Source organism: Trachypithecus francoisi, unplaced genomic scaffold (assembly GCF_009764315.1).
Source record: "Trachypithecus francoisi isolate TF-2019V2 unplaced genomic scaffold, Tfra_2.0 Contig01461, whole genome shotgun sequence".
Classification (NCBI taxonomy): domain Eukaryota; kingdom Metazoa; phylum Chordata; class Mammalia; order Primates; family Cercopithecidae; genus Trachypithecus; species Trachypithecus francoisi.
In genome coordinates this window covers 11,262,802-11,287,354 of record NW_022681433.1, presented here as the reverse complement: position 1 = coordinate 11,287,354, position 24,553 = coordinate 11,262,802, and the positions used below count along the sequence as shown (strand labels likewise).

General features: G+C 39.0%; 1 protein-coding gene across 6 annotated transcripts in view; it reads left to right on the top strand.

Annotated features, from left to right (window-relative positions):
* FRY (FRY microtubule binding protein) overlaps positions 1 to 24,553 on the top strand; it is a 270,718-nt gene that overhangs the window by 63,392 nt on the left and 182,773 nt on the right. For all 6 annotated transcript variants that reach the window (XR_004443018.1, XR_004443019.1, XR_004443020.1 and 3 more), the window contains exons 3-4: positions 8,084 to 8,137; positions 23,633 to 23,772. Coding sequence is in view for 3 of the 6 variants with exons in the window: in XM_033235758.1 (XP_033091649.1) it covers positions 8,084 to 8,137; positions 23,633 to 23,772 (194 nt within the window). In the remaining 3 variants the exon portion in view is untranslated. The remainder of the gene's footprint in view (positions 1 to 8,083; positions 8,138 to 23,632; positions 23,773 to 24,553) is intronic.

Below are 24,553 nucleotides of genomic sequence, written 5' to 3'. Positions count from 1 at the left end.
AACTTTCAGGGACCTATCACCCCAAAGTTAGGCTTTTTCAAAATGATTGTGTGAAAATAAACATTCAATTCAATTCATGAAACTTCAGTACATAAATAAAATTGTACCAAAATATAGAACAAAGACAAATTTTTCAAGTATGTGAAGTCTTTCTATTCTTACTTGAAGTATACTGTTTTTACCTGATGAATAGCATCATTATTTTGAGCTTCCTTTGCCTTAATCTGTTTCCACTTGTTGGTTAAATTCCCATTGTGTATTCTGTGCTAAGTTTGCTTTACTGCTTATTTAATACTCTTTAAAAACCAGGATATCTGAACGTGTATATCTTGGATTTCATGCAACTGGTGTCCGGCAGTAGAACTGCAAGCAGGAGCACACCTCTACTGCTCTGTTTTCTTTTTTTCTCTTTTTCCTTTTTGTGTTTTGTGGGTATATAGTAGGTATACATATTATGGGGTACATGAGATGTTTTGATCCAGGCATGCAATGCGTAATAATCACATCAGGGAGAATGGGTGTCCATCCCCTCAGGCATTTATCCTTTGTGTTACAAACAGTTCAGTTATGCTCTGTTAGTTATTTTAAAGTGCATAATTAAATTATTATTGACTATCATCACCCTGTTGTGTTATCAAATACTAGGTCTTATTCAGTCTTTCTTTTTTTTTTAACCCATTAACCATCCCCACCTCCCCACTAACCCCCCACTATCCTTCCCAGCCTCTAATAAATATCCTTCTACTCCATATTTATGAGTTCAATTGTTTTAATCTTTAGATCCCACAGATAAGTGAGAATATGCAATGTTTGTCTTCCCGTGCTTGGCTTACTTCACTTAATGACCTCAAGTTCCATCCATGTTGTTGCAAATGACAGGATCTCTTTCCTTTTTCATGGCTGAATATTACTCCATCACGTAAATGTGCCACATTTTCTGTATCCATTTGTCTGTTGATGGACACTTAGGTTGCTTCTAAATCTTGGCTCTTGTGTGCAGAGCTGCAGCAGATGTGGAGCTGATTTTCCAAATACTGATTTCCTTTCAGTATTTGGAAAAGATTGCTGGATCATATGGTAGCTCCATTTCTAGTTTTTTGAGAAACCTCCAAACTCTTCTCCATAGTGGTTGTACTAATTTACATTCCCACCAACCAGTGTGTGAAGGTTCCCTTTTCTCCATATCCTTGCCAGCATTTGTTGTTGCCTGTCTTTTGGATAGAAGCCATTTTAACTGGGGTGTGATGGTTTCTCACTGTAGTTTAGACTTGCATTTCTCTGATGATCAGTGATGTTGAGCACCTTTCATATTCATGTTTGCCATTTGTATTCTTTTAAGAAATGTCTAGTCAAGTCTTTTGCCCATTTTTTGATTGGATTATTAGACTTTTTTTCCCCATAGAGTTGTTTGAACTTTGTATATATTTTCGTTCTTAATCCATTTCAGATGCATAGTTTGCAAATATTTTCTCCTGTTCTGTGGATTGTCTCTTCATTTTGTTGATTGTTTCCTTTGCTGTGTGGAAGCTTTTCTTTTTTTTTTTTTTAGACAGAGTCTCGCTGTATGGTCCAGGCTGGAGTGCAGTGGCACAATCTTGGCTCACTGCAACCTCCGCCTCCCAGGTTCAAGCAGTTCTCTGCCTCACCCTCCCGAGTAGCTGGGATTACAGGCGTGGGTGCTCAACCCAGCTAATGTTCGTATTTTTAGTAGAGACGGGATTTCACCATGTTAATCAGGCTGGTCTCAAACTCCTGACCTCGTAATCTGCCCACCTCGACCTCCCAAAGTGCTGGGATTACAGGTGTGAGTCACCCCACCCGGCCGCTGTGTGGAAGCTTTTTAACTTGATGTGATCCCATTTGTTAATTTTTGCTTTGGTTGCCTGTGCTTGTGGGGTACTACTCAAGAAAATTTGCCCAGACCAATATCCTGGAGATTTTCCCCAGTGTTTTCTTGTAGTCATTTCATATTTTGAGGTCTTAGATTTCCAAGTCTCTTTTCTGAAGCAGGCCTGAGACCTACTGATCTTTCCCTTGTATTCAGATGGCTCTCTTCTGAGCTGAAGCAAGTGTGCCTCTATCCTTTCCTCTCTTTTTATCACTCTATGCTTCCTCCCCTCTTTTCTTTCTTCCTCCATCCTTCCTTTCTTCCCTTTCTTTTATTCCCTCCTTCCTTCTATCTTTCTTCCTTCCTTCTTTCCTCCCTTGCCTCCTTCCTGTCTTCATTTCTTCACTCATCCTTTCTTTCCTCCCTCTTTCATATATTCTTTCCCTTTCTCCCTTTCTTCCTTCATCTTTTGTTCTCTTTATTTTTTATCCACTATGGTATTCTCTCCCCTAGGTGTACTCTTAAGCCTCATTTCACTGATAAAATCTATGTTGATGCAAAGATAATCTTGATAATGTTAAAATGTGAACCTGATTCTCTGTGCCCAAAGCTATCTTTCCAAATGCATACAGATATAGTCAGCCATTTAACACACCCTGATAAGTTCCAGCTGTGTACTAGGGGTATGTAGGAGACATACAAGTGACAACATGGTGGAAGTGCTGACAAGAATAGGTGCAAATAAAGTACTGTGTGATAACTGACAAGTGACTCTGCCAGGGAAAACTGGGGAGGGGCTTCATCTGGGAAGTGACATTTAAGCTGAGTCTTCAAAGAATATGATATAAGACAGTATATTTGTGTCCAGGCCCAGTGGCTCACACCTATAATCCTAGCAGTTTGGGAGGCCAAGGGGGCGGGGGTGGATCATCTGAGATCAGGGGTTCAAGACCAGCCAGGCCAACATGGCAAAACCCCATCTCTACTAAAAATACAAAAATTAGCCGGGCATGATGGCACGCATCTGTAATCCCAGCTACTCCGGAGGCTGAGGCTGAGGCAGGAGAATCTCTTGAATGCAGGAGGCGGAGGCTGCAGTGAGCCGAGATCATGCCACTGCCCTCCAGCCTGGGTGACAGAGCAAGACTCCGTCTCAAAAAAAAAGATAGTATATTTGTGTAAAAATCGTTAAGGAAGACTTAGTATGTTATTTTATTGAGGCATTGACCCCAAGTTCTTAGCTAACAGACTTGTGTTTTATGTATAGCAGCGACTTATATATATCAACTTCGCTTATTAGAGAAGGTGAGCCTGACAACGTGTTGTTTCCTTCATATGTGTGCAAAAATGTGTAAGTGTAAAATATCATGTTTATCAGCTTCCCATCTAATTTGTAGTGGGACAAAATAATTTCTAGTTATGGGGAGCTTTGGGATGTGGGTGGACACAGTCACCTTTCTTTCCCCGCTGTGGCAGGATCCTCTTTTAGGTAGTAGTGAAAGAGGATTGCCTTCCGTGCTCCCACTGTGTGAACTCCTGGGTTGTTTTAAGGGTCTATAGACCCACAGGTGTGCTGAGTTATTGTTTCTCTGGCTTTTAAGGTCTCCCATATAGATGTATTCTCATGTTTCTAGTATGTATAAAAGAAGTATTGTTGCTACTCTAGTACAGAACCTTTTTTTTTTTTTTTTGAGTTGACGTCTTCCTCTGTTGCCCAGGCTGGAGTGCAGTGGTATGATCTTGGCTCACTGCAACCTCCACCTCCCGGGTTCAAGTGATTTTCCCACCTCAGCTTCCCAAGTAGTTGGGATTCCAGGTGCCTGCCACCATGCCCAGCTAATTTTTGTGTTTTTAGTAGAGATGGGGTTTCACCAGGTTGGCCAGGCTGGTCTCGAACTCCCAACATCAGGTGATACGCCCGCCTTGGTCTCCCAAAGTGCTGGGATTAAAGCCGTGAGCCACCGTGCCCGGCCCAGAACCATTTAAAGGTATCATTGGAGCTGTCGTATTAGCTGTTTGTCATTCTGTATAGTTTTAAACAATAGATACTTAAATAAAATTACTATCTTGTATGTTTGGAGTGTGAGTATGTGTTTTCTGGTTGAGAACTTTTTGAACATTTCTGGAACTAAAAGGGGTCTTCATAAAATAGATAATGATGATGTCAACAACATTTGAATGTACTTAATGCCACTGATTTGTACAATTTAAAGTGTTAAATCTTCTACTATGTATATTTTACCACAATAAAAAGTATTTTTAAAAATTTAAAACTTAAAACAAGACATATACACAGAAAATAAAGGGATTTTCGTATTTGAAGAAACTGGATACCACTGTCCTAGAACTTTTATTAATTTGGCAAATGCGTAGCCACCACCAAGCAAAAAATGCACATGGTGGTCTCACCCTACCAGTCTGAGGTTTCATCAAGAGCCTTACACATCAACTACTCTGTCTCCATGGCAAAATATACAGGTTCAAAATGTGTATTCATCTAGCATACAGAGAATACTGTGTTCTTATGAGTAAATAAACATTTTCTGTTCAAAGTATACTATTTAGATATAATGAATAAATACTATATGTGTTCATCACTCAACAGTGTCTGAAGGCTCACAGCGTGTCACGCGCTCCATGTCGGGTGGAATGCTGCACGTCAGGCAAGCCATGCTCTGTCCTGTGACTAAGTGTTGAGAGAAACAGAGGTCTCTGCATTTCTGGGGCTTGCCACCTAGCAGGGATGGTGCTCGGTGCCTCACTCATGAGTGTGTAATTGCACAAGATGATGACTGTGATGTGATTTTACTCTATGGTAAAGTCAGTGAAAGGACAGATACATGAGGCTTTGCAGGCATGTGCCAGGGAGAGGCACCAGGTGTTGGGGGATGGCTCAGAGAAGGGCTTCCCTGAGGAAGTGATAGTTCAGCTGAGGTTTGAATAATGAACAAATAGCGACAACACTCAGAAGAGGAAATTAACCACATTTCCCCTCTCAGACTCGACTCTTCGCCCCAGTAGCGGGTATCATGTGTTCTTCAGTATTCCACCCTGGCATGTAGCATTTGACGCATGTGAACCCTCAGTCACTGTTGAGTGATGAATAAACATATAGCATCTATTCATTATATCTAGATAGTATACTTTGAACAGAAAATGTTACCCATAAGAACACAGTATTCTCTGTGTTTTTCATGAATACACATTTTGAACCTGTATATTTTATGATGGAAACAAAGTAGTTGATTTGTAAGGCTCTTGGTGAAACCTCAGACTTGCAGGATAAGACTACCATGTGCATTTCTTCAAGAACAAGGACAGTATGGGGCAGGGGTGGGGCTTGTATATGCCTTAGGTATACATCGTCTTTGTGAGTGGAGGAGAAATGATTAGACCCACAGTGAGAGGGTCTATGTGAGCAGGTAAATAAATATACATGGAGTCTTGCTAGGGAACCTGCACCGGCCAAAGTAAAACTTAATATTTTTTGATATATAACTTTTGCATTGTTTCTAATCCTAAATCAAATTTGGGATCAGAATGAACTTCCATAGAAAAGACATATATATATATGTATATATGTGTGTGTGTATATATGTGTGTGTATGTGTATATATATGTACACACACGTACATACACACACACACACGCTAACACACACACACATAAGGATAAGTAATATAAAATGCTCCACTGGAGGCTTAAAAAGCAATGCTGCGTGAGTTGAGTCATTTTGGAAAGGGTGAATTAGCAATATATATTATTATATAATTAAAAATTCAAGTTGTCTGAGTTTTAAAAAGCTCTCTGAAAGAGTACAAAGAAATATGATTTTGAAAACATGTAATACAGTCAACATAAAACCTCTATTTCCTTGTGTCAATGAACATTCCCCATGTAATTAATTTACTTACAATAGATACTTTGAATTTTTCTACCAGATATGTAAAAATTTCTTTCTGAAATGGATTGAAAACAGAAGACTGTTCATGATGAATATTTTCCTCAGAAGTTTCGGTCTGGAAAACTGAGGCCTTGCTTTGAGTTACATTTTCTGGAGTTCTCAAAATGTCAATAATGTCTGAATTAAACTCTTTGAATTGAAAAAAAAATTCTCTGCTGGAAGATCAGTTAAGGCTTCCTAATGTAAACAAAGATGGAATAATTAGGGAGAATTGTTTCTGTAGTAGACTTTTGTTACTACTGATACTATTTTTGCAGAGAACTAGATGTGGTGCAAGACAAATCACATGCCCCAAGTTCACCAGTTACACCTGGTAAATGTATGATTGGTAGGTTCTCCCTCAGTACCAGTCTAATAAATAAATCTTACTTTGCTTCTAAATCTAGGGGCTTGAAATAGTGAATTGCTTTCAACTTTTATTTTTATTTTATTTATTTTTATTTTTTGAGATGGAGTCTTGCTCTGTCACCAGGCTGGAGTGCAGTGGTGCAGTCTTGGGTTCAAGTGATTCTCCTGCCTCAGCCTCCTGAGTAGCTGGGATTACAGGCACGTGCCACCACACCCAGCTAATTTCTGTATTTTTAATAGAGACAAGATTTCACCGTGTTGGCCAGAATGGTCTCCATCTCTTGACCTCATGATCCACCCTCCTTAGCCTCCCAAAGTGCTGGGATTACAGACGTTAGCCAATGCGCCTGGCCTCAAGTTTTTATTATCTGTCAAGTCCCAAGATAAATATTAAATTTTTCAAATAAAGTTTTTGGTTTTTATTATATTGTTGCTATTGAAGACATAGGACCACTTATAACATCAGATTCTTTTTTTTTAATTGACAAATAAAAAGTTTATGTATGGTATTACAACATGATGTTTTGATATATGTATAATGAGTAAATCAAGCTAATTAAGATTTCTATTACGTTACATAAATTATTTTTTTGTGGTGAGATCATTTAAAAATCTACTTTCTTAGTGGTTTTCAAGTATATAATGTGTCTTAGTCCATTCAGGATGCTCTAACAAATTACCATAAAGTAGGTGGCTTATCAACAATAGACATTTATTGCTCAGAGTTCTGGATACCCAGAAGTCCAAGATCAAAGCATGGGATATTTAGTGTCTGGTGAGGGCCCCCTTCCTTTATAGATGGTGCCTTCCCGCTGCATCTTCACATGGCAGAAGGCGCGAACAAGCTCCCTAGAGCCTCTTACTGATCCCACTCAGGAGGGTTCTGCCCTCACAATTTAATCTCCTCCCGAAGGCCCCCCGCTTAACGCCATCACTTTGAAGGTATCAGCATCTGAATTTTGGGGGGGATACATTGAGGCCATAGCACAATACATTATTAACTGCAGTCACCAGTCACCATGCTATACAGTAGCTCTCCAGAACTTATTCTTCCTATCTAAATGAAACTCTGTACTCTTTGATCAACATCTTCCATTTCCTCTCATCCACCAGCCCCTGGTAACTACCATTGTAGTCTCTGCTTCTGTGAATTAGACTTTTTTTTTAATTTCAGGTTTATGTGAGATTGTACAGTATTTGTCTTTCTGTGCCTGGCTTATATGCTCAGCTTAATAATCCTCCAGGTTCATCCATGTTGTCAGAAATAACAGGATTTCCTTCTTTTTTAAGACTAAATCGTCTTCCATTGTATATATATAGCACATTTTCTTTATCCATTCATCCACTGATGGATACTTAGACTGACTCTATATTTTGGCTATTGTGAATAATGCTGCAGTTAACATGAGCATGCAGATATCTTTCAAGATACTGATTTCATTTTCTTTGGATACATACCCAGAAGGTGAATTGAGGGATCATATGGTAGTTCTATTTTTGATTTTTTAAAAGACTTCCATACTTTTTTCCACAGTGGCTCTACTAATTTACATTCCCACTAACAATATACAAGAGTTCTCTTTTCTCTACATGTTTGCCAACATTTATTATCTTTTTTCTTTTTGATAAAAGTCCTTATGACAGGTAAGAGGTGATATCTCATTGTAGTTTTAATATGAGTTTCCCTGAGTATCAGATTCTTAATGTTTTGGTCTAAGAGATGTATATTAAGATAAATAGCAAGAGCCGTGGCAGTAATGATCAAACGTAACTACTATGGTTACAATACCTAAGGGAGAATTCCTCACTCATTTAAAAATTGGCACCTCCTCATTCTATAAGGAGAGAAATGAATGAGGAAAAATGGAACAATAATGGCATTTCTTTTATACTATTTAAGAGACTCTAATAATTATCCTTGCATGTATTCTTTTTCTTTCTAGGAAAAGCCATTGACAAAATCCCTGCAACGTGGAGAAGACCCCCAGTTTGATCAGGTATGTGATGTATATGTTATATGCTAGTTTTCCTTTAGTTCAGCATTCACGCAAGGCAGGGCCTGCATGCTCACTATTGTTGTATGGATGAACGTCCTCAAAGAGAATATGGGTATGTGATCTTAAGAACTGTACCCTGCAGTTTTCATGGTTGTGGTTTATAGCTGTTCAGTAAATGTCTATCGGTTAGAATCAAAAAGAACTGGAAAATATTGGGATAATATGAGTAGGTCTTCAATTGATTATTTCCTATATCTTTACATATTGGAATTAAAGAAACCAAGAAAAGAGTTTAAAGGAAATTCCATTCCTTTAAAAACTTGAGATTCTTCTAAATAAATGATACTATGTGATGATCAGATCTCTGCACTAGAGCTTGTTCTTGTTTTCATCCAACACTTTTTTGGAGGCCTACTATTTGCTTGACGCTGTGCTAGGTACCGGTGATACAAAATCTAAGATAAGTTTTAGGCCTTCAAGAATTCACTGTCTTGTGAGAAAGATACTACCTAAAAGATGAGTATAACACAGTATAGGATCTTAAGATTCTAACAGATAAAATAATACATGAACAAAATGATTTAAGACAGAATAAATACAAAGTAAGTCCTTTGAAAACAGGTTAGGACTAGTAAAAGAACATTCAACTCTAAACAGTTGGTAATAAACGTACAATATCAGGATCTGATAGATTCTGGTTCAGTAATTTCAGGAAGGTCCTTGGCACGTTTAAAAATGATGGATAACAGGCCATCTACGGAGGCCGGAGATATGTTTGTGAAGTTTCCTAAACTTTTGCAGTTAATGACAAAAAAGGCACTATGTTCTTCAGAAATGTTAGTTGGTGCCAGCGTCAGATACAAAATACTGCTGGATATTCCCTGGCTTGAGCTAGTATGGTGTTTTTATGGTCTAATGAAAAACACACAGGGTGTACACTTTCTGTAGGGCTTGGAAATTGCCTTTAATATGAAATCCAGAGGAAGTCTCCCTGGCTGTACAAATTTACACTTGTATGATCCAGAAACATCATGATTGTACAGACAAAATCCTTCATTTTCTATTTTATGAGCTGTTCTCTGAAGGAGACCTCACAGGTTTATGCTCACAGCCAGCTGAGTGGCGTGGCTCTGGGCTTGCTCTGTTGCTAGCCGAGCTGGCCATTTTCTAGAATGCTGGTGAAATGGAAGATGGACCTCATCTCTTTGTGCCATAACGCTATCTTTTCTAGTCACATTGTCCATTGTTGTTGTCACCTGGCAGGTGCCGAGGTGGTCAGAGACCCTTGGTGAATATGGTATATGATGTTTGGGGTTACCATTTTGGAAATGTGGCAAGTTGTGGCTTTTTAAGAATGTAAATAGTGCTGGGCGCAGTGGCTCACACCTGTAATTCCAGCACTTTGGGAGGCTGAGGCGGGTGGATCTCCTGAGCCCAAGAGTACGAGACCAGACTGGGAAACATGATGAAACCTTGCCACTATCAAAAATACAAAAAAATTAGCCAGGCATAGTGGTACATGCCTGTGGTCCCAGCTACTCAGGATGCTGAGGTGAGAGGATCACTTGAGGAGGCGGAGGTGGCAGTTGAGCCAAGTTCACACCACTGCACTCAAACCTGGGTAACAGTGAATGCCCATCTCGAAAAAATAATGTAAATACTTATCACCTGTCTTCTATTATCTTTCCACTCTATTTTATATTCTTTGTCTCTTTATCCTATTAAATTATCACTGTCCTTTCTTCAAAAACATTTTTCTCCAGCTTAATGTACCTCTCTTTATTCTCTGAGAAAATGGTCCTAAATTTTAACTTTGCAGATAATAGTAATCCGAAATAACTGGGCTTAAACACAATTTCTCATTTATTACTCAGCTTTCTATTTCTGAATCTCAGTATTGTGGAAAAGACATGACCTTTGGAATTAGACCTGGGTGTAAATCCCACCTTTGTCACTTAATTAGCTATGTAACTTTTAACTTTGCATCTCCAAGTGTTGTCCATGCATCTGTGTCATCAGCATCACCTGGGAGCTTGTTAGAAATGCAGACTGTCGGCCGGGCGCGGTGGCTCAAGCCTGTAATCCCAGCACTTTGGGAGGCCGAGACGGGCGGATCACGAGGTCAGGAGATCGAGACCATCCTGGCTAACACGGTGAAACCCCGTCTCTACTAAAAAATACAAAAATCTAGCCGGGCGAGGTGGTGGGCGCCTGTAGTCCCAGCTACTCGGGAGGCTGAGGCAGGAGAATGGCGTAAACCTGGGAGGCGGAGCTTGCAGTGAGCTGAGATCCGGCCACTGCACTCGAGTCTCAAAAAAAAAAAAAAAAAAGAAATGCAGACTGTCAGCCTGGCCCCGGAACTGCTGCATCCGCCACCTAACAAAACTTCCAGGTGACTCACATGCACATTAACGCTTGAGAAGCCCTGCCTTGTAACGTATCTCTATGTATTAAAGACCCTTTAAGCGTGAACCAGTAGTAGGATGGTCACTAAGAACTTTCAAATAGGACACATAGGATTGTCCTCTGATCATTACATCTTAAACTCACAAATGAACTGTGAGAGAGGACAAGCCACATAAATCTAATCCTGTTTTAAAGTGATAGCAAGACTTTCAGGCCTGATGTGGTTTGGCTGTGTCCCTACCCAAATCTCTCCTCGAAGTGTAGCTCCCATAATTCCCACATGTCATGGGAGAGACCCAGTGAGAGGTAATCAGATCATGGGTGGCCAGTCTTCCCCATGCTGTTCTCATGACAGTGAATACATCTCATGAGATTTGATGGTTTCATAAAGAAGAGTTCCCCTGCATGTGCTCTCTCTTGCCTGCTGTCATTGTTAGACGTGACTTTGCTCCTCATTCACCCTCTGCCGTGATTGTGCAGCCTCCCAGCCATGCAGAACTGTGAGCCAATAAAAGTTCTTTTCTTTATAAATTACCCAGTCTCTGGTATGTCTTTATTAGCAGCATGGGAACAGACTAATATAAGGCCATAGAGAAGCTTGACTAAAGTTGGTCCACCTGTAGATTCAATGGGGAAAAAGTTGGCAAAGTATAATAGCTTTTGAAAGTGCTTGCTGTGGTTCAAACGTGTACCCTCCAAAAATCAGCTGCTGTTAATGTGATAGTATCAAGAGGTGGGGCCTTTACGTGGTAATTTTCCCATGAGGGCTCCTCCCTTATGAATGGGATTAGGTGCTCTTATGAAAGGTCTTGACACAGGGAGCTCCTCTCTTTTGGTCCTTTCTCCATGTGAGGACACAGTGTTCAAGGAGCCGTCTTGGAAGTAGAGACTGAACCTTCACCAGACAGTGAACCTGCTGGTGACTTGATCTTGGACTTCCCAGCCTTCAGAGCTATGATGAATACATTTTTGTTCTTTATCAATTACCAATCTCAGCAGCACTAAAACAGTGCTCATCTGCTGTTGCAGCCAACAAACTCTAAGAACTTCAGTTCCATTGGTAAGGCCATGAATATAGCAAGATCTCTTAGTCCTTTGGCATTAAACATTCAAATTATACAGTTTTATTCCAAACAGTAGGATTTTAATCTGGGTTCCCACAGAGGTGTGTCTATGGGAAAAGAACATGCTGGAGATGCCACCTTGAGTGGTTCAGACTCCATTGCTATAATTGTAGGAGTAGTTGTACTAATAGAGATAGCATTTATTTAGTACTTGTATGATAGGTACTATGCTAAGTGCATCCTTTGAACAACATACAGTTGGTTCCTGTTTCAGAGATATTTGTATCAAATTCTTTCTTCTACATGTCACTGGCATGAACAACAGGATATATAGAGCTGGGTATCTACTGTTTCACTGCCTAATCCTGAATGGCCCTTTTTACTCCTCTACTTAACCAGCCCATGATTCATTTTCTTCTTGCTAGAAATAGAAGCAAAAAAAATTAATGTAATACTTTACAGTTTACCCAGCCCCTTCTCATATTATCTCACTTGACATCACTCAGTCCTTCCAGCAACTCCAAGAAGGTAACATTATTATCTCTATATTAAATGTAACACATTAATATTAAATATAATATTAAATTATAGTAACATTAAATATACAATTGCATTAATATTAATATATTATGTTAATATTAAGTATATCTATAGGATATATAACATTATGTTTAATATGATATTATATTTAATATAGAGATGATAATAATGATGTCTCAGAAGTTTCCCAATATTATATGACTCAAACCTGAAGGAGCCAAAACTGTAATTTATTGTTTCTTACTGTACAGCCTGTGCTTTTTACTTCATAATCTCTGTTTCTAAAAACTAGGTTGATGAGAGTTGAGAGAGAAGTTTTCAGCAGGTAAAGGATCTAAAATCTTTTTCAGTTGTGATTAGCTTTGGCTACAAATGGCACATAAAGTAAAATCTTCTTGAGCAAGATTATTTTTTCTTTCTTATGTATGGCTTACATTCTCAAGGTCCAGTATGGCTGCTAGAGCTTGGCCATTGCATTTGTATTCCAGGCAGCCAGAATGAGAAATGGAACAAGAATTATAGAAGAACAAAAAGCAAAACTTTCCAATATAGCATATACCAAATCTACTTATATCCAATTAGCCAAATGTCAATCACTTGGCCACATCTAGCTATAAGAAAAGTGGAGAAATTTTACTTTGGGCGACTGTGTCCATCTAAAAATGGGGTATTTTATATCTAAGGAAGAAGAAAAGAAAAAGAAGAAAAGCTGTTATTGGGTAACAGCTAGATTTATCCACTAGATATTTAGCCAAAATGCCCAAAGTAGAACTATTTACAGTTCTGTACCTCTTTCTTTCCCACTGTGGGTTTCTCCTCAAATTTGCCAATTTTCCAGTTTGAACTTAAATATATGTATATATTTAGAAGCTAAAACTTCATGTTTTCTTGTATATTTTATATTTTTACACTCATAATTTTATTGGCTTAGTATTTCTAAATTTAACCTAATTATACTCCAACTCTGTGAGAATAAATCTGGAAGGTCCTGGCATAATGGTTCACGCTTGTAATCCCAGCACTTTGGGAGCCCAAGGTGGGTGGATCACCGGAGCTCAAGAGTTGGAGACCAGCCTGGCCAACATGGCAAAACCCCGTCTCTACTAAAAGTACAAAAATTAGCCAGGTATGGTGGCACATGCCTGTAATCCCAGCTACTTGGGAGGCTGAGGCAGGAGAATCGCTTGAACTTGGGAGGCGGAGGTTGCAGTAAGCCAAGATCACATCACTGCACTTCAGCCTGGGTGACAGAGTGGGACTCTGTCTCAAAAAAAAAAAAAAAAAAGAAGAAACCTGGAAAAAAGATTTTATGAATGACAAGATGTCTAAATAGGATTTTTAAAGCTCAGTGTTAGTAGGAGAAATATACTAGTGAATGCTTTACACATTGGAGAACTAGGAATTTGTGCCCTCATTTCCAGAATTTCACTTTTCACAGATTTCAGGAATGTGAGGTTTTTTTCCATTGTTATACAGCACCTACCTCCCGGCAACCATGTGCCAAGCGTTACGCCAACTCATGGAAACAGACAGGAAGGAAGCATAGTACCTGCCCTAGAGGCCCCACCACTGGAGTCTTGTGGGAGAGAAAAATAAAGCTACAATCAAATAAATGATAACCCCAGGCTAGCAAGTAAGCTAAAGCTGGTGTGAGCCTCAGGAGAGCAAATTTCACCCTACCCTGAGGAGCCAGGGAGGCCTTCATGGAGCAGGCAGCAGAGGTTCAGAGCAGTACGGGCTGTCGCTTCCAGTCCATGCTAGTGATAAAGTCATACCAGTAAGAAGAATCAATAAAGGCGGAAGAGATTTCCAACAGCATTTGAAGATATATATATACTACCACTATTTATTTTAAATTGCTATAGTAACTGTCAGGGCGTAGCGAGTAAAATGAACTAAAAATCGTTCTGGTAATAAAGTAATTTAGCAAACACTGTGCATGTGTGTATGTATATATATACACAGAAAGTTTTATATGAGACAAAGAGATGTAAGAATGTGGTCCCCAGGAATGTGTTTCACATTCCAGGAGCTCTAGATCCAGAAGAGGATCAAGCAGTGCACAACCAGCTTTGACATAGGCCTGCATGTGTAAGAAGTGCCGCATGAATGGCGTGGACAGTAAACATGGTGAGACTTCAGGGACAGAAGACACATGCCTTGGGGCCAGGCGCCTAGCTAGAAAATGCCTTCCAGATGAGAACAAGGTTTATCAGGTGCCTAAAACAGTAGAATCAGTAGGATTTGCTGCGTGTTGATGGTGAGGGAGATAGGAAATTTCAGAAGAAAGGAATATTTTATGCAAAGGTCCTGAACAGAAAAATGATACTATCAGTTATCTTTGAGGAACTTAGAAATGGATCAATTTAGTTGATGCAGAAGGCATGTATTGTTAAAGATAATCTTCAAAAACAGGCAAAAATAGGACTCATATAGAGATTTAAAATGAACCTGTGTTAAACATTTTTTAACTTGTTATTAGTGAAGGATGTTACAACCAGTTTAGACATTCCAAAAAACAGACACATTTATCAATCAGCATTGAAATGAATACAATCAGAGGCAAAACTGGCTTCCTTTATGTGGGGGAGGGAAGTCCATTGAACCTTCAGTGGACAGTTTTTTGTGTCTATAGACAAGAATTATTTTGCATTGCTATCAGGTATCTACCACTTATACAATTCTAAAATAGCTCAAAGGCATTGACAGGTGTAAAGCCCCCATACACTCAGAATCAGATATCCCCTTGAGAGGTATGCTCTGGTTTTCCAATATAAACAAACATTTCCTACAGTTTAGGGGAAGTTAAAAAAGAGATCAGGCAGCATAGGTAGGAAAGGATCAGATTGCAGAAGATCTTAATGCCAGTGAGATGCGGCTGTATGCATACCAGTATCAAGGTGGCAACTTAATGTTAGCCTTAAGGAGACAGTGGTCGTAAAGGCAGTAATGGAGAGGCCTAAGGCATTTGGGGAGCATGGCATTAATGAAGATTTGAAGCTAAAAGGGCCTAAACTAAAATGGAGGCAGTGAGACTTTTATAAGAAAGGATAATTATAAGCAAAATGATAAAAGAAGAATCAATATTGGTTGAGAGAAGGAGAAACAAAGGATAACTGTAGTTTTAAACATGATTTGGAGCGATTTCCATTCAATTAAACAAACAATGAGTGCCCAATACATACTAGGATCTGTGCAAAGTACTGAAGTTACGAAGATGAATAAGACAGAGCCCTGTCCTCCAGGAATTCTCAATCCCAGAAGGAAGACCGTTATCTACACAAATAATGTGGCATTGTAAAGGCTATAATAGAGGTTGTATCAAGTGCTCTAGGAACTCAGATAAAGGAGCAGTTAATGATGCTAGGAAGGTACACAGGTGTGTGTTACAAGAAGCAACCAAGGAGCCGTGACATTTCAAATAAACCTTTTATCCAGATGAACAAGTTGGGCCAGGGTATGCTAGGCAGCAGGGATCTCACAGACAAAGGAGAAGTTGAAGGTGAAAAGAGCAGAGTGCTGGGGATGAAGGTGGAAAGGTGGACTGAACCCATTGCAGTGGGTGGTAGAAGCCATGCTGAGGGGCCTAGATTATTTACTATGGACTATGAGCTCTTCAAGCAGAAGAAACTATGCGTGGGGGCAGAAAACAAGGGAAGGCTATAAAACAGTATGCAGACTGAGTTTTCGGGGAAGGTAGAATATCTCAAGAAAAATAACTGGGGTTCAATTTGTTATGTGGTCACTCAACAAACACTGTTAGAGAGACAGATTACATGAGTGAAGAATATCGTAACAATTTTAGTATCAGGAGGTGGGATCTACAAAAGAATGGCTAGAAAAAGGGTAGTTTGAAAAGTGGGAGAAGCCTAGGAGATGGGGCTCTCTAGGGCAGGGATGGTCCATCACAGCAGCTGATACAGGGACATCACGGAAGATGTAGACCAGGAAGAACTGGAGGTTAGCAGTTAGGAGCTCACTGGAAGTGGCTTTAAGGAAGGCTTTTGCTGCAGTGGCTATTCATGGACATGTAGAGTGCATTTTCATAGTTGATGGACTAATGTTAAATACTTGGAAGCTTGCTTTCACAAGCTAAGTTTATAGTGGCTGATTATGATTGGCAGTACCTAAATGACAAACCAGTGTGCTAGAACATAATCATGGTACCAAGGATGAGTTCCTTAGCTGGCATCTGTGGAGAGCGTCTGTGAATGAAAGGCATGGTGATCTCACCATTTTACCTTCAAGTGATTTTCTTCTTTGTACAGATATCTTTTTAAAATAAAAGTCCACAGCATTTTATTTCAGATTCTCCAAAGAAACAATAGCCAACAACAAAGAACTTCTCATCCAGCTGTGATGAACGTGGACCCGGGTGGATGATGGTCAAATGCAGCTCCAATATCGTGTGAGCCCATTTTTAAAAGTGAAGAAACACTCCAAACGAACTCTCACCTGAGGGAGTTTGTGACCCTTGCCTGTTGGAGATTGTATGAATGACAGCCACCAGATACAGTTATTCTCAGAAATGAAAATTCTGACTGATGAATGAAGTCATAAATGAATATTCTTTCACATACCTTCCAGCCACATGCAAATGCTTGCTTGTTGATTTGCTCTGCCCTTGGCTTTTAGACCTTTGCTTTTATAGTATTTAATGATGATGTAAACATACAATGTGTTAAATAATACCAGAAATTGTATGCTGTACAATGTTTTTCTGTCTGAAGTATTATTTCAGCTTTTAAAACAGTCTCATACAGTAAGTGGAAGTCATTTTCTCTTTGCGTAATAAAGTCTGATTACTCTGCAAAGGAGCATGTGTCAGAGCAATCAGAATTCAGATCCTTATTGTCACAGATGAATTGTCCTACTATGCTTGGCATTTCGTGAGGAACAGCGTAGAAGATAAGACAAAGTACAGGAAGCTAATTAAGACAGGGCAACATCATAGGATTCTGGGGAGGAAATCCTTTCCAGGAGAACCTGGTAAATACTGTCATTTGCTCAGGAGACTTCAAGGGAAATGATTGCAAAAAAGGCCATTGGTTGGCCTTTGAGTTGTCCCTGCTGGTTTTTCAAATAAAGGTGCCAATAATGTGGCAAGAACAGAAATCAGATTTCAGGGATCAAGAAGAGAATTGGGGCCAGGTGCAGTGGCTCACTCCTATAATCCCAGCACTTTGGAAAGCTGAGGCAGGTGGCTCATTGAGGTCAGAAGCTCGAGACCAGCCTGACCAACATGGTGAAACCCCATCTCTACTAAAAATACAAAAAAAAAAAAAAAAGTTAACTGCGTGTGGTGGTGCATGCCTGTAGTCCTACCTACTCAGGAGGCTGAGGCAGGAGAATCACTTGAACCTGGGAGGCAGAGGTTGCAGTGAGCCAAGATTGTGCCACTGCACTCCAGTCTGGGCAATAGAGTGAGACTCCATCTCAGAAGAAGAAGAAGGAGAAGGAGAGGGAGAGGGAGAGGAGAGGGAGAGGGAGAGGAGAGGGAGAGGGAGAGGGAGAAGGAGAGGGAGAGGGCGGGTGAGGGGAGGGGGAGAGGAGAGGGAGAAGAAGAGAGTTGGCAGTGAAGCAGGAAGAGGAAGCATCAGCATTGCATGGGTGATTGAGAATCTGTCAGGAAGAAAGACAGATAATTGAGAATTAGATGAGAAAGGGGAGAACACATGAGGGCTACATGTGTTTTACAGAACCCTCTTATACTGAATGAGGTACAAGAGCTTCACACTGTGCCTTCTTGCAGAGGGTTGTGTCCATTTGTCACAACCCACTTATATTTGGACTCAACACTTTTCTCAGAGCAGTTGAGGATCCTGAGTTAATAATTGGTTTTATTCAGTTGATTGATTCTGTGTCCAGAATAGCCATGAGTTACTATCCTCGGTGTCCTTTCCCATTGGCTTTGTAGTGAGCTGTTGCCTGCAGCAAACTCAGGGAGCTAAATGTTTACTACCTTTCTCTCAAGGGTCTAATGTAGAACAAACATTGCTCAGTGACCTCTAATGTAAGCATTTGCAAGGCGCCAGGCAACAGGCATTGTATTTACATCTGCTGGAGTCAGAAGAGAATGGGAACACAAATTAAGTTGCAAGGGTTCTAGTGAAGACCCTGGGAGTTTGTGCTTGGACACGGGATAGGTGGGGCTTTTCAAGTTCCCACAATATACCTAGAAAGTGACATTTCTTCAGCTCTGGTGAATAAAATTCTGACAACAACTTCTATTACTTATTCTGTTATTAACTTAGCCTGTGATCTCATCTCAGTCATTTTTTGTCTTCTTTTTTTAATGCTCCTGTTTCTATATTTGGAAATGAAATAAGGAAACACATTTTGGAAGGTTTATTATGTGCCCCACATTTTATAGCATCTCATTTGTCCTCATAAAATCCCAGTGAGGTAAGTATTTAGTCCCATTTTACAGCTGAGAACATGAAGTGTCAGAGAAACGGTGGCATGTCAAGCTCATATAGCTATAAGAGGCAGCATACTAACTTGAACCCAAGATCATTTGATCTTCCAATACACTAGAGAAACTATGAAAACATGGCACATGAGGGGTCAGCCATCACATGTTGGGTTCTGAGAACATTAAGTTGTAACTATTTGCAATTGAGTGTGACTTAACATTCTTAACTACTGTCGTTTCTGTGAATTGCAGATAATTTGTCCAAACATTCTAAGTAACTTCAGTTAAAGTTTTCTTCCAGATGTTATGTCTTATGTACTTTTGTGTACTTGTGTACTTATGTACTGTTTACTTTATTTCTTACTATGTTTAAATACTATCTGTAAACAGGAAACACATGGTAAAACATACTCACACCTCTATAAACGAGCTAAAATCACTTTTTACCATCTTGGGTAGTAGTAATTTTCCAGAAAAGGAAGCAGATGCAATTCTAGTGTTTCAACATTGACTCTAATGCTACAATTTAATGAAAATCTGTTTAAAATGTATAAATGAAGAATGTAAGCAATTAAGAGTGAAGCAATTTAACTGGCATTGGCTTTACATTAGTGTTAGTGTTAGTCAGCATTGCTTAAATTATTCTCTAGTGGAACACTGCGTTCTATGAAATGAACCAAGATGTTAAAATCAAATAATGATCTTTTCCTAACTTGAATGAAAAAAATACATTTAATGTATAGATTTTTATGATATTAAGTTTTTCTATGAAACTATTCTTAAATCTTTGTCATTACTCATCAAATACTATAATCTAGCATTAGTATGATATGTGATCAAGTATAAATAAATTGCATTTGAAATAAAGATATCAGCATGTTATGGTATTACACAGTGAGTATCGTGGCCCCCAAAGTTGCTTGACCACTTGAATTTGTTTGAGAATTAGACCATCAGTGCAGTTACTTTAAAATTATTCATTAAATGTACCATTTACAAGAAGCCACTCTTATTACTATAAAATATGGAATGACTCCACTGAGTAATTATTCAAATATTTATGTGTAAAGTTTCCTTCTTTGCATTTAAGAATTATAATAAAATGCTTATGAAAAATCAGTGTCTTAGCTGCAGCATAACAGTCTCTTTTGGCCTATTTATACATAAACTGCCAAAGTAAACATTAAAACATTTACAAAGTACATTTAGTTTTCTTCTCTTTCCCCCCAAAAAAGAAAACACCAGTACGAAATAGTTCTGTGATTCTGTGCACTTCATCTCTTCATGCTGCCCAGTACCTAGTTCACTAGCTCATCTATGGTGGAAGAATGTGATCATTTAAATGCAACAAGAACATCTTTGTAAATGGGCCTGCCCTCTTTCAGCAGCAGCACAGAGCTAGAATTCATCTTACCATTGGCTCTGCTTCCCGTAAATGAAGGAGTTGAGTAACCAAGAAGCCAGCTAGACCTTCCTCCCTTCCTGAGCTTTGAGGGCCAGGTCTTTGCAAATTCCACCCTTCCTTCCTGAAAGCCTGGGCTCAGAAGGGCAGTAACAGAAAGATGGAAAAACACACACATCCACCCCATGCTGACCTTTCATCCCTTCTGAGATGGTCTCAGTGTTTTGCCATGGAGAGTATGCCCAGTAGGTCTAATACCAAGAATGGATTCAGGGTGACTTTTTAATGGGGAGAAAAAAATGTATTTTAAGAAATTGTTATACATGAGGTCTGATGAACAATGTGGAGGTTCTCTATGGAGAATGGGGGTTCCACATAAGTGAAGTAGCAGAACATTGCATGCATTGCCTAGAGATGTTTAGGAGTCAAACGTAAGTTTCAATCTCTCTTATGGGTCTATAGTGAATACTGGAACTTGTAAATATCCCACACATGTATTTTTTGAATAAACTTTTTTATTTTGAAATAGTTTTGGATTTGCAGAAAAGTTGCAAAGATAATTCAGGCAGTTGCCAGTTTCCCCTACTGCTAGCATCTTACATAGCCATGATACTTTTGTCACAACTAAGAAACCAGCATAGGTACATTATTGTTTTATGTGTTGGGCTTTTGTAGTGGTTTACTATAAAGGACATTGCAAAGGATACAGATGAAGAGACGTGTAGGGCAAGCTATTGGGGAAGGGATGCAGAGCTTCCGTGCACATTATTGTTAACTGAACTCTGTGCCGTCCTTTATTTGTATTTCCTTTCTTTTTCTGATATCTTTTTTCTGTTCCAAGATAGCATTTAGCATACCACATGAATGTTTAGTCATCGTGTCTCCTTAGATTCGCCAGACTTACACAAGTATTTTTTAATTATTGAAATATAATTGTAATGCTTTGAAATTTCATTACCTATGTAATAATTAAGATAGTCATCCTATAATCAGAAACTGAATTCTGATCCCTTTTTCTTCTATGGGAGGAAAGTCCTTCATTTCTCAATTTAAAACATTTTACATAATGGTGACTTAGGAAAGTAAATATCCTTTCTCGTGTTGGGGTGACTTTAGAGAGAATTAGTGAATTACTACCTTGCCACATCATAATTAGCTTTCTTCCGAAAAGTTACTGCTGTTGCATTCATGACCACAGCAGGAAAAATATGTCTTGGCTGTGTAGAGTCGGGGGAAGAGTGACTCTTTAAATAATTAGATAGCTCTTCAGTTTTAAAAAGTTCACGCTGACTAGGTTTACAGGGCAGGCTGAACGCAGTAGCCTATTTATTTTTACCTTATATTAACTCACAACTAAAGATAATGTACAATTTTGTATGTGTACATATAACCATCATTATAGGAGAGACAGCATGAAGCAGGCTATGAAGAGGTGGAATGTGAGGAAGAAAGCAATAAATATTTTGTTCAATCTTAAGGTTTCTTTTAAAGGTGACAGTGGAAAATCCTATTGACACAAAGCACTTTAGCTCCCTTTGCTCTCATTTCCTGCTTTATAAAAGGAAGTGAAGCCTGGCCTGCTTAACTGCAGAAATACTGTGAGTTAACTAAGGATTTCCATTTCTTCTACCATCTCTACCTCTCAGGCCGAGATCACCAAATGCCTGGAATGACTGCTGTCACCTCATGCAGTTCAAGCATGTGTGTGAATTCGCCTCTACCTCACCCCACCATTTGGGGGATTTAACCTCCCCATACACAATTTGTATGGGCTTATGTCCCTATTCAAAAATCTTTAGAATCTTCCCATTTTCTAGAGAAGAAAAGTTTTCAGCATTATGTTCCTTCACTCTGGCAAAATAAAGTCTTCACACCAGTCAGATATTTCTTCTTTCATTTCACTCAAAACCTTCGTCACGTCGATTATGATAATCATCAACAGTTACTTTGTACCTTCATTACTAAAGGCTTTTTCTACCTTGAGTCTTTGCCTATTTTTTTTCTTGAGTCTCATCTCAAATTTCTACCCTTTCAAAAACAGGCCCAGGTAAACTCATCTTCATTTCTCTTAAATTCCCAGCCTCCCTCTCCCTCTGTGGATCTGGCCTAAGAACCCCTGGTTTTCACATGTACTCTACATGTTAGTATGTTTCCTCCTGGTCCTGTTTTCTGCATATGTGTACTTGCGTAGTGTCTCTACCAAATTGGAATCATACCCATTAAATGATTCTTCATTTTTTTCGCATACCATATCATCAGCATTTTCATGTCATATTTTTATGTTTATATCAAAAATATGATTTTAATGGTTTCGTAAATGGTCTGCACCAAATTCCACATCTTACTAAGCATTTACATGTAGCTGGACATTTATGTGGTTTCCATCCTTTTGCTATAATAAGTAATGCTGTCCTGCACCTTCTTGCTTATCTCTAATTATGGACTTGAGATAAATTCTAAGAGTGGCCTTGAGAATGATTTTTATTAGGTTATTGATATATATTTCCAAAGTACCTTCCAGAGATGTTATGCCTGTTTTTGTTTTTTTTTTTCTATCAGCAGTATATGAACACGTCTACTTTATCACTGCTCATCAACTCTGGGTGTTATAATTTGCTTATACAGTTTGTTAATTAGGGAGTTAAAACCTGTTTCATTGTAGTTTTACATATTCTGAAGACAAGACCTTAGTCAGATCTGTGTTTCGCAAATATTTTCTCCCACTCTGTGGCTTGTCCCTTACCACGTTCTTAACTGTATTCTTCTAAAAGCAGAAGCTTTTGATTTTGACGAGTTTCATTATATCACATTTTATCATGGACTTTGCTTATGGGGCCGTACCTAAGAAATCCTTGCCTAATCCAAAGTCATAAAAGTTTTATCCTATGTTTTCTTGGAGTTTTGTATTTTTGGGTTTTATACTTAAATTTATGAGGCATTTTGTGGAAACTTTTGCATAGGATAATGAGATATGGATTGAAGTGTGTTTTGTTTTTTTTTTTTTTAATACTAATCAGTTAAAAAATCAGGACTCTTTCCAGATAAGGAAATTAGAATAACAATTCTACCAGAAGCACATTTGTTCTTTAAAGAAAAAGGGAGAAGTTTGCCTTTAATGTAATAGGGGGCACATTATTGCTGCCCATTTGTATTTTGAGTCTAATTTGGGGCATACTTCAAATGAATGAATGAATGAATAATTATTGTCCAAAACCATACATTATTATTACCTCTTAGGTTAGTTGGCGATGGGGGTAGATTTGTTTAATTCACGTAAATTATTAATGTCATTGTATTAATATACTTACACAACAAACATTTTTAGGACAGAAGAAGCATTCATCTACTTTAGGTAGACGAACATGGGAACATAATATCTTTGTGGTTCCATGAATATCCTGTATGCAATTAACATCTGATTTCTAGAATGAAAGGGAGTCAAAGTAATTAACTTTCTTGAACTACAAAATTATTCTTATATGAGGAACATCTGTCTCCATTAAGCGACAGGCTCTTGGGAATGTACTAATAAAGATTATGAAAGAAAGGACTGTGATACCTAAGAAAATATTTTAGTGAGTAGTGCTTGGGGTTACTTATGAAATAAAAAGTTTCTCAGTAATTGGTGATGCTACCAGTGTTCTAATCACCTGCATTTTCCTCCGTAGGTCATCAGCTCAATGAGCTCGCTTTCTGAGTACTGCCTGCCTTCCATTCTACGTACATTATTTGACTGGTATAAAAGGCAAAATGGCATTGAGGATGAATCACATGAATACAGACCAAGAACAAGCAATAAATCAAAAAGGTACATTTCTTTTGTGTAAGGATCATGGTTTTATTTTGTTTTATTTTCAAGAAACATAAATCACAATTAGAGTTACAAGGCAATTGAGTCTTCCTGACTCTTCAAAAGGATGCCTAGCAGGTGCTCAGGGGACCTGTGTCCGTAGCAGGTAACCCACTGGGAGCACCAAGTCACTGCCAGCCGTCACAGGTTGAAAATACATACACAGCCTCATTTCAACTTTGGTGGAGACAGGTGTGAAGGGCCGCAGGTCACTTTCTTGCCAGCTTCTTTCCTCTGCCCTCTCCCACTAAGTCTACACCCAAAGCAGAATGCTGACTGCAGGCCCTGCGTGACATGCCAAGATATTTTAGTCCTCGTTCCAGTAACCTTGAGTGCGCAGTGTACTGTAGTGGGAAGGACGCAGGACTGGACACTAGTGGTAGTCCTGGCGCTGCCACTATTTAGCCATGTGACTTTGGGCAGCTCCCCACCTCTCTGTACCTCAGCCTCCTTGTGAGCAAAACAAGGAAGTTAGGTGACACAATCTCCAGCTCCTCCTTCCAGCTGAGTATTTTGTTTGTTTATTCTGTGTTCCCTTCTTCTTGTGGGTTTGAAAAATGGAACTTGCTGCTCCAGGAGCACATCAGCATCTGTAAAACTTAAGATTCTCATTAATGTGTATCCCCCCCTCAAATTTTAGGGAAGCACATATAATTTCATATGTTTGAAGTCAACCTATAGCAAGGCAGGGAATATAAGAAAGATTAATACATTTACTTTTTTTAAAAAAATAAAAGAT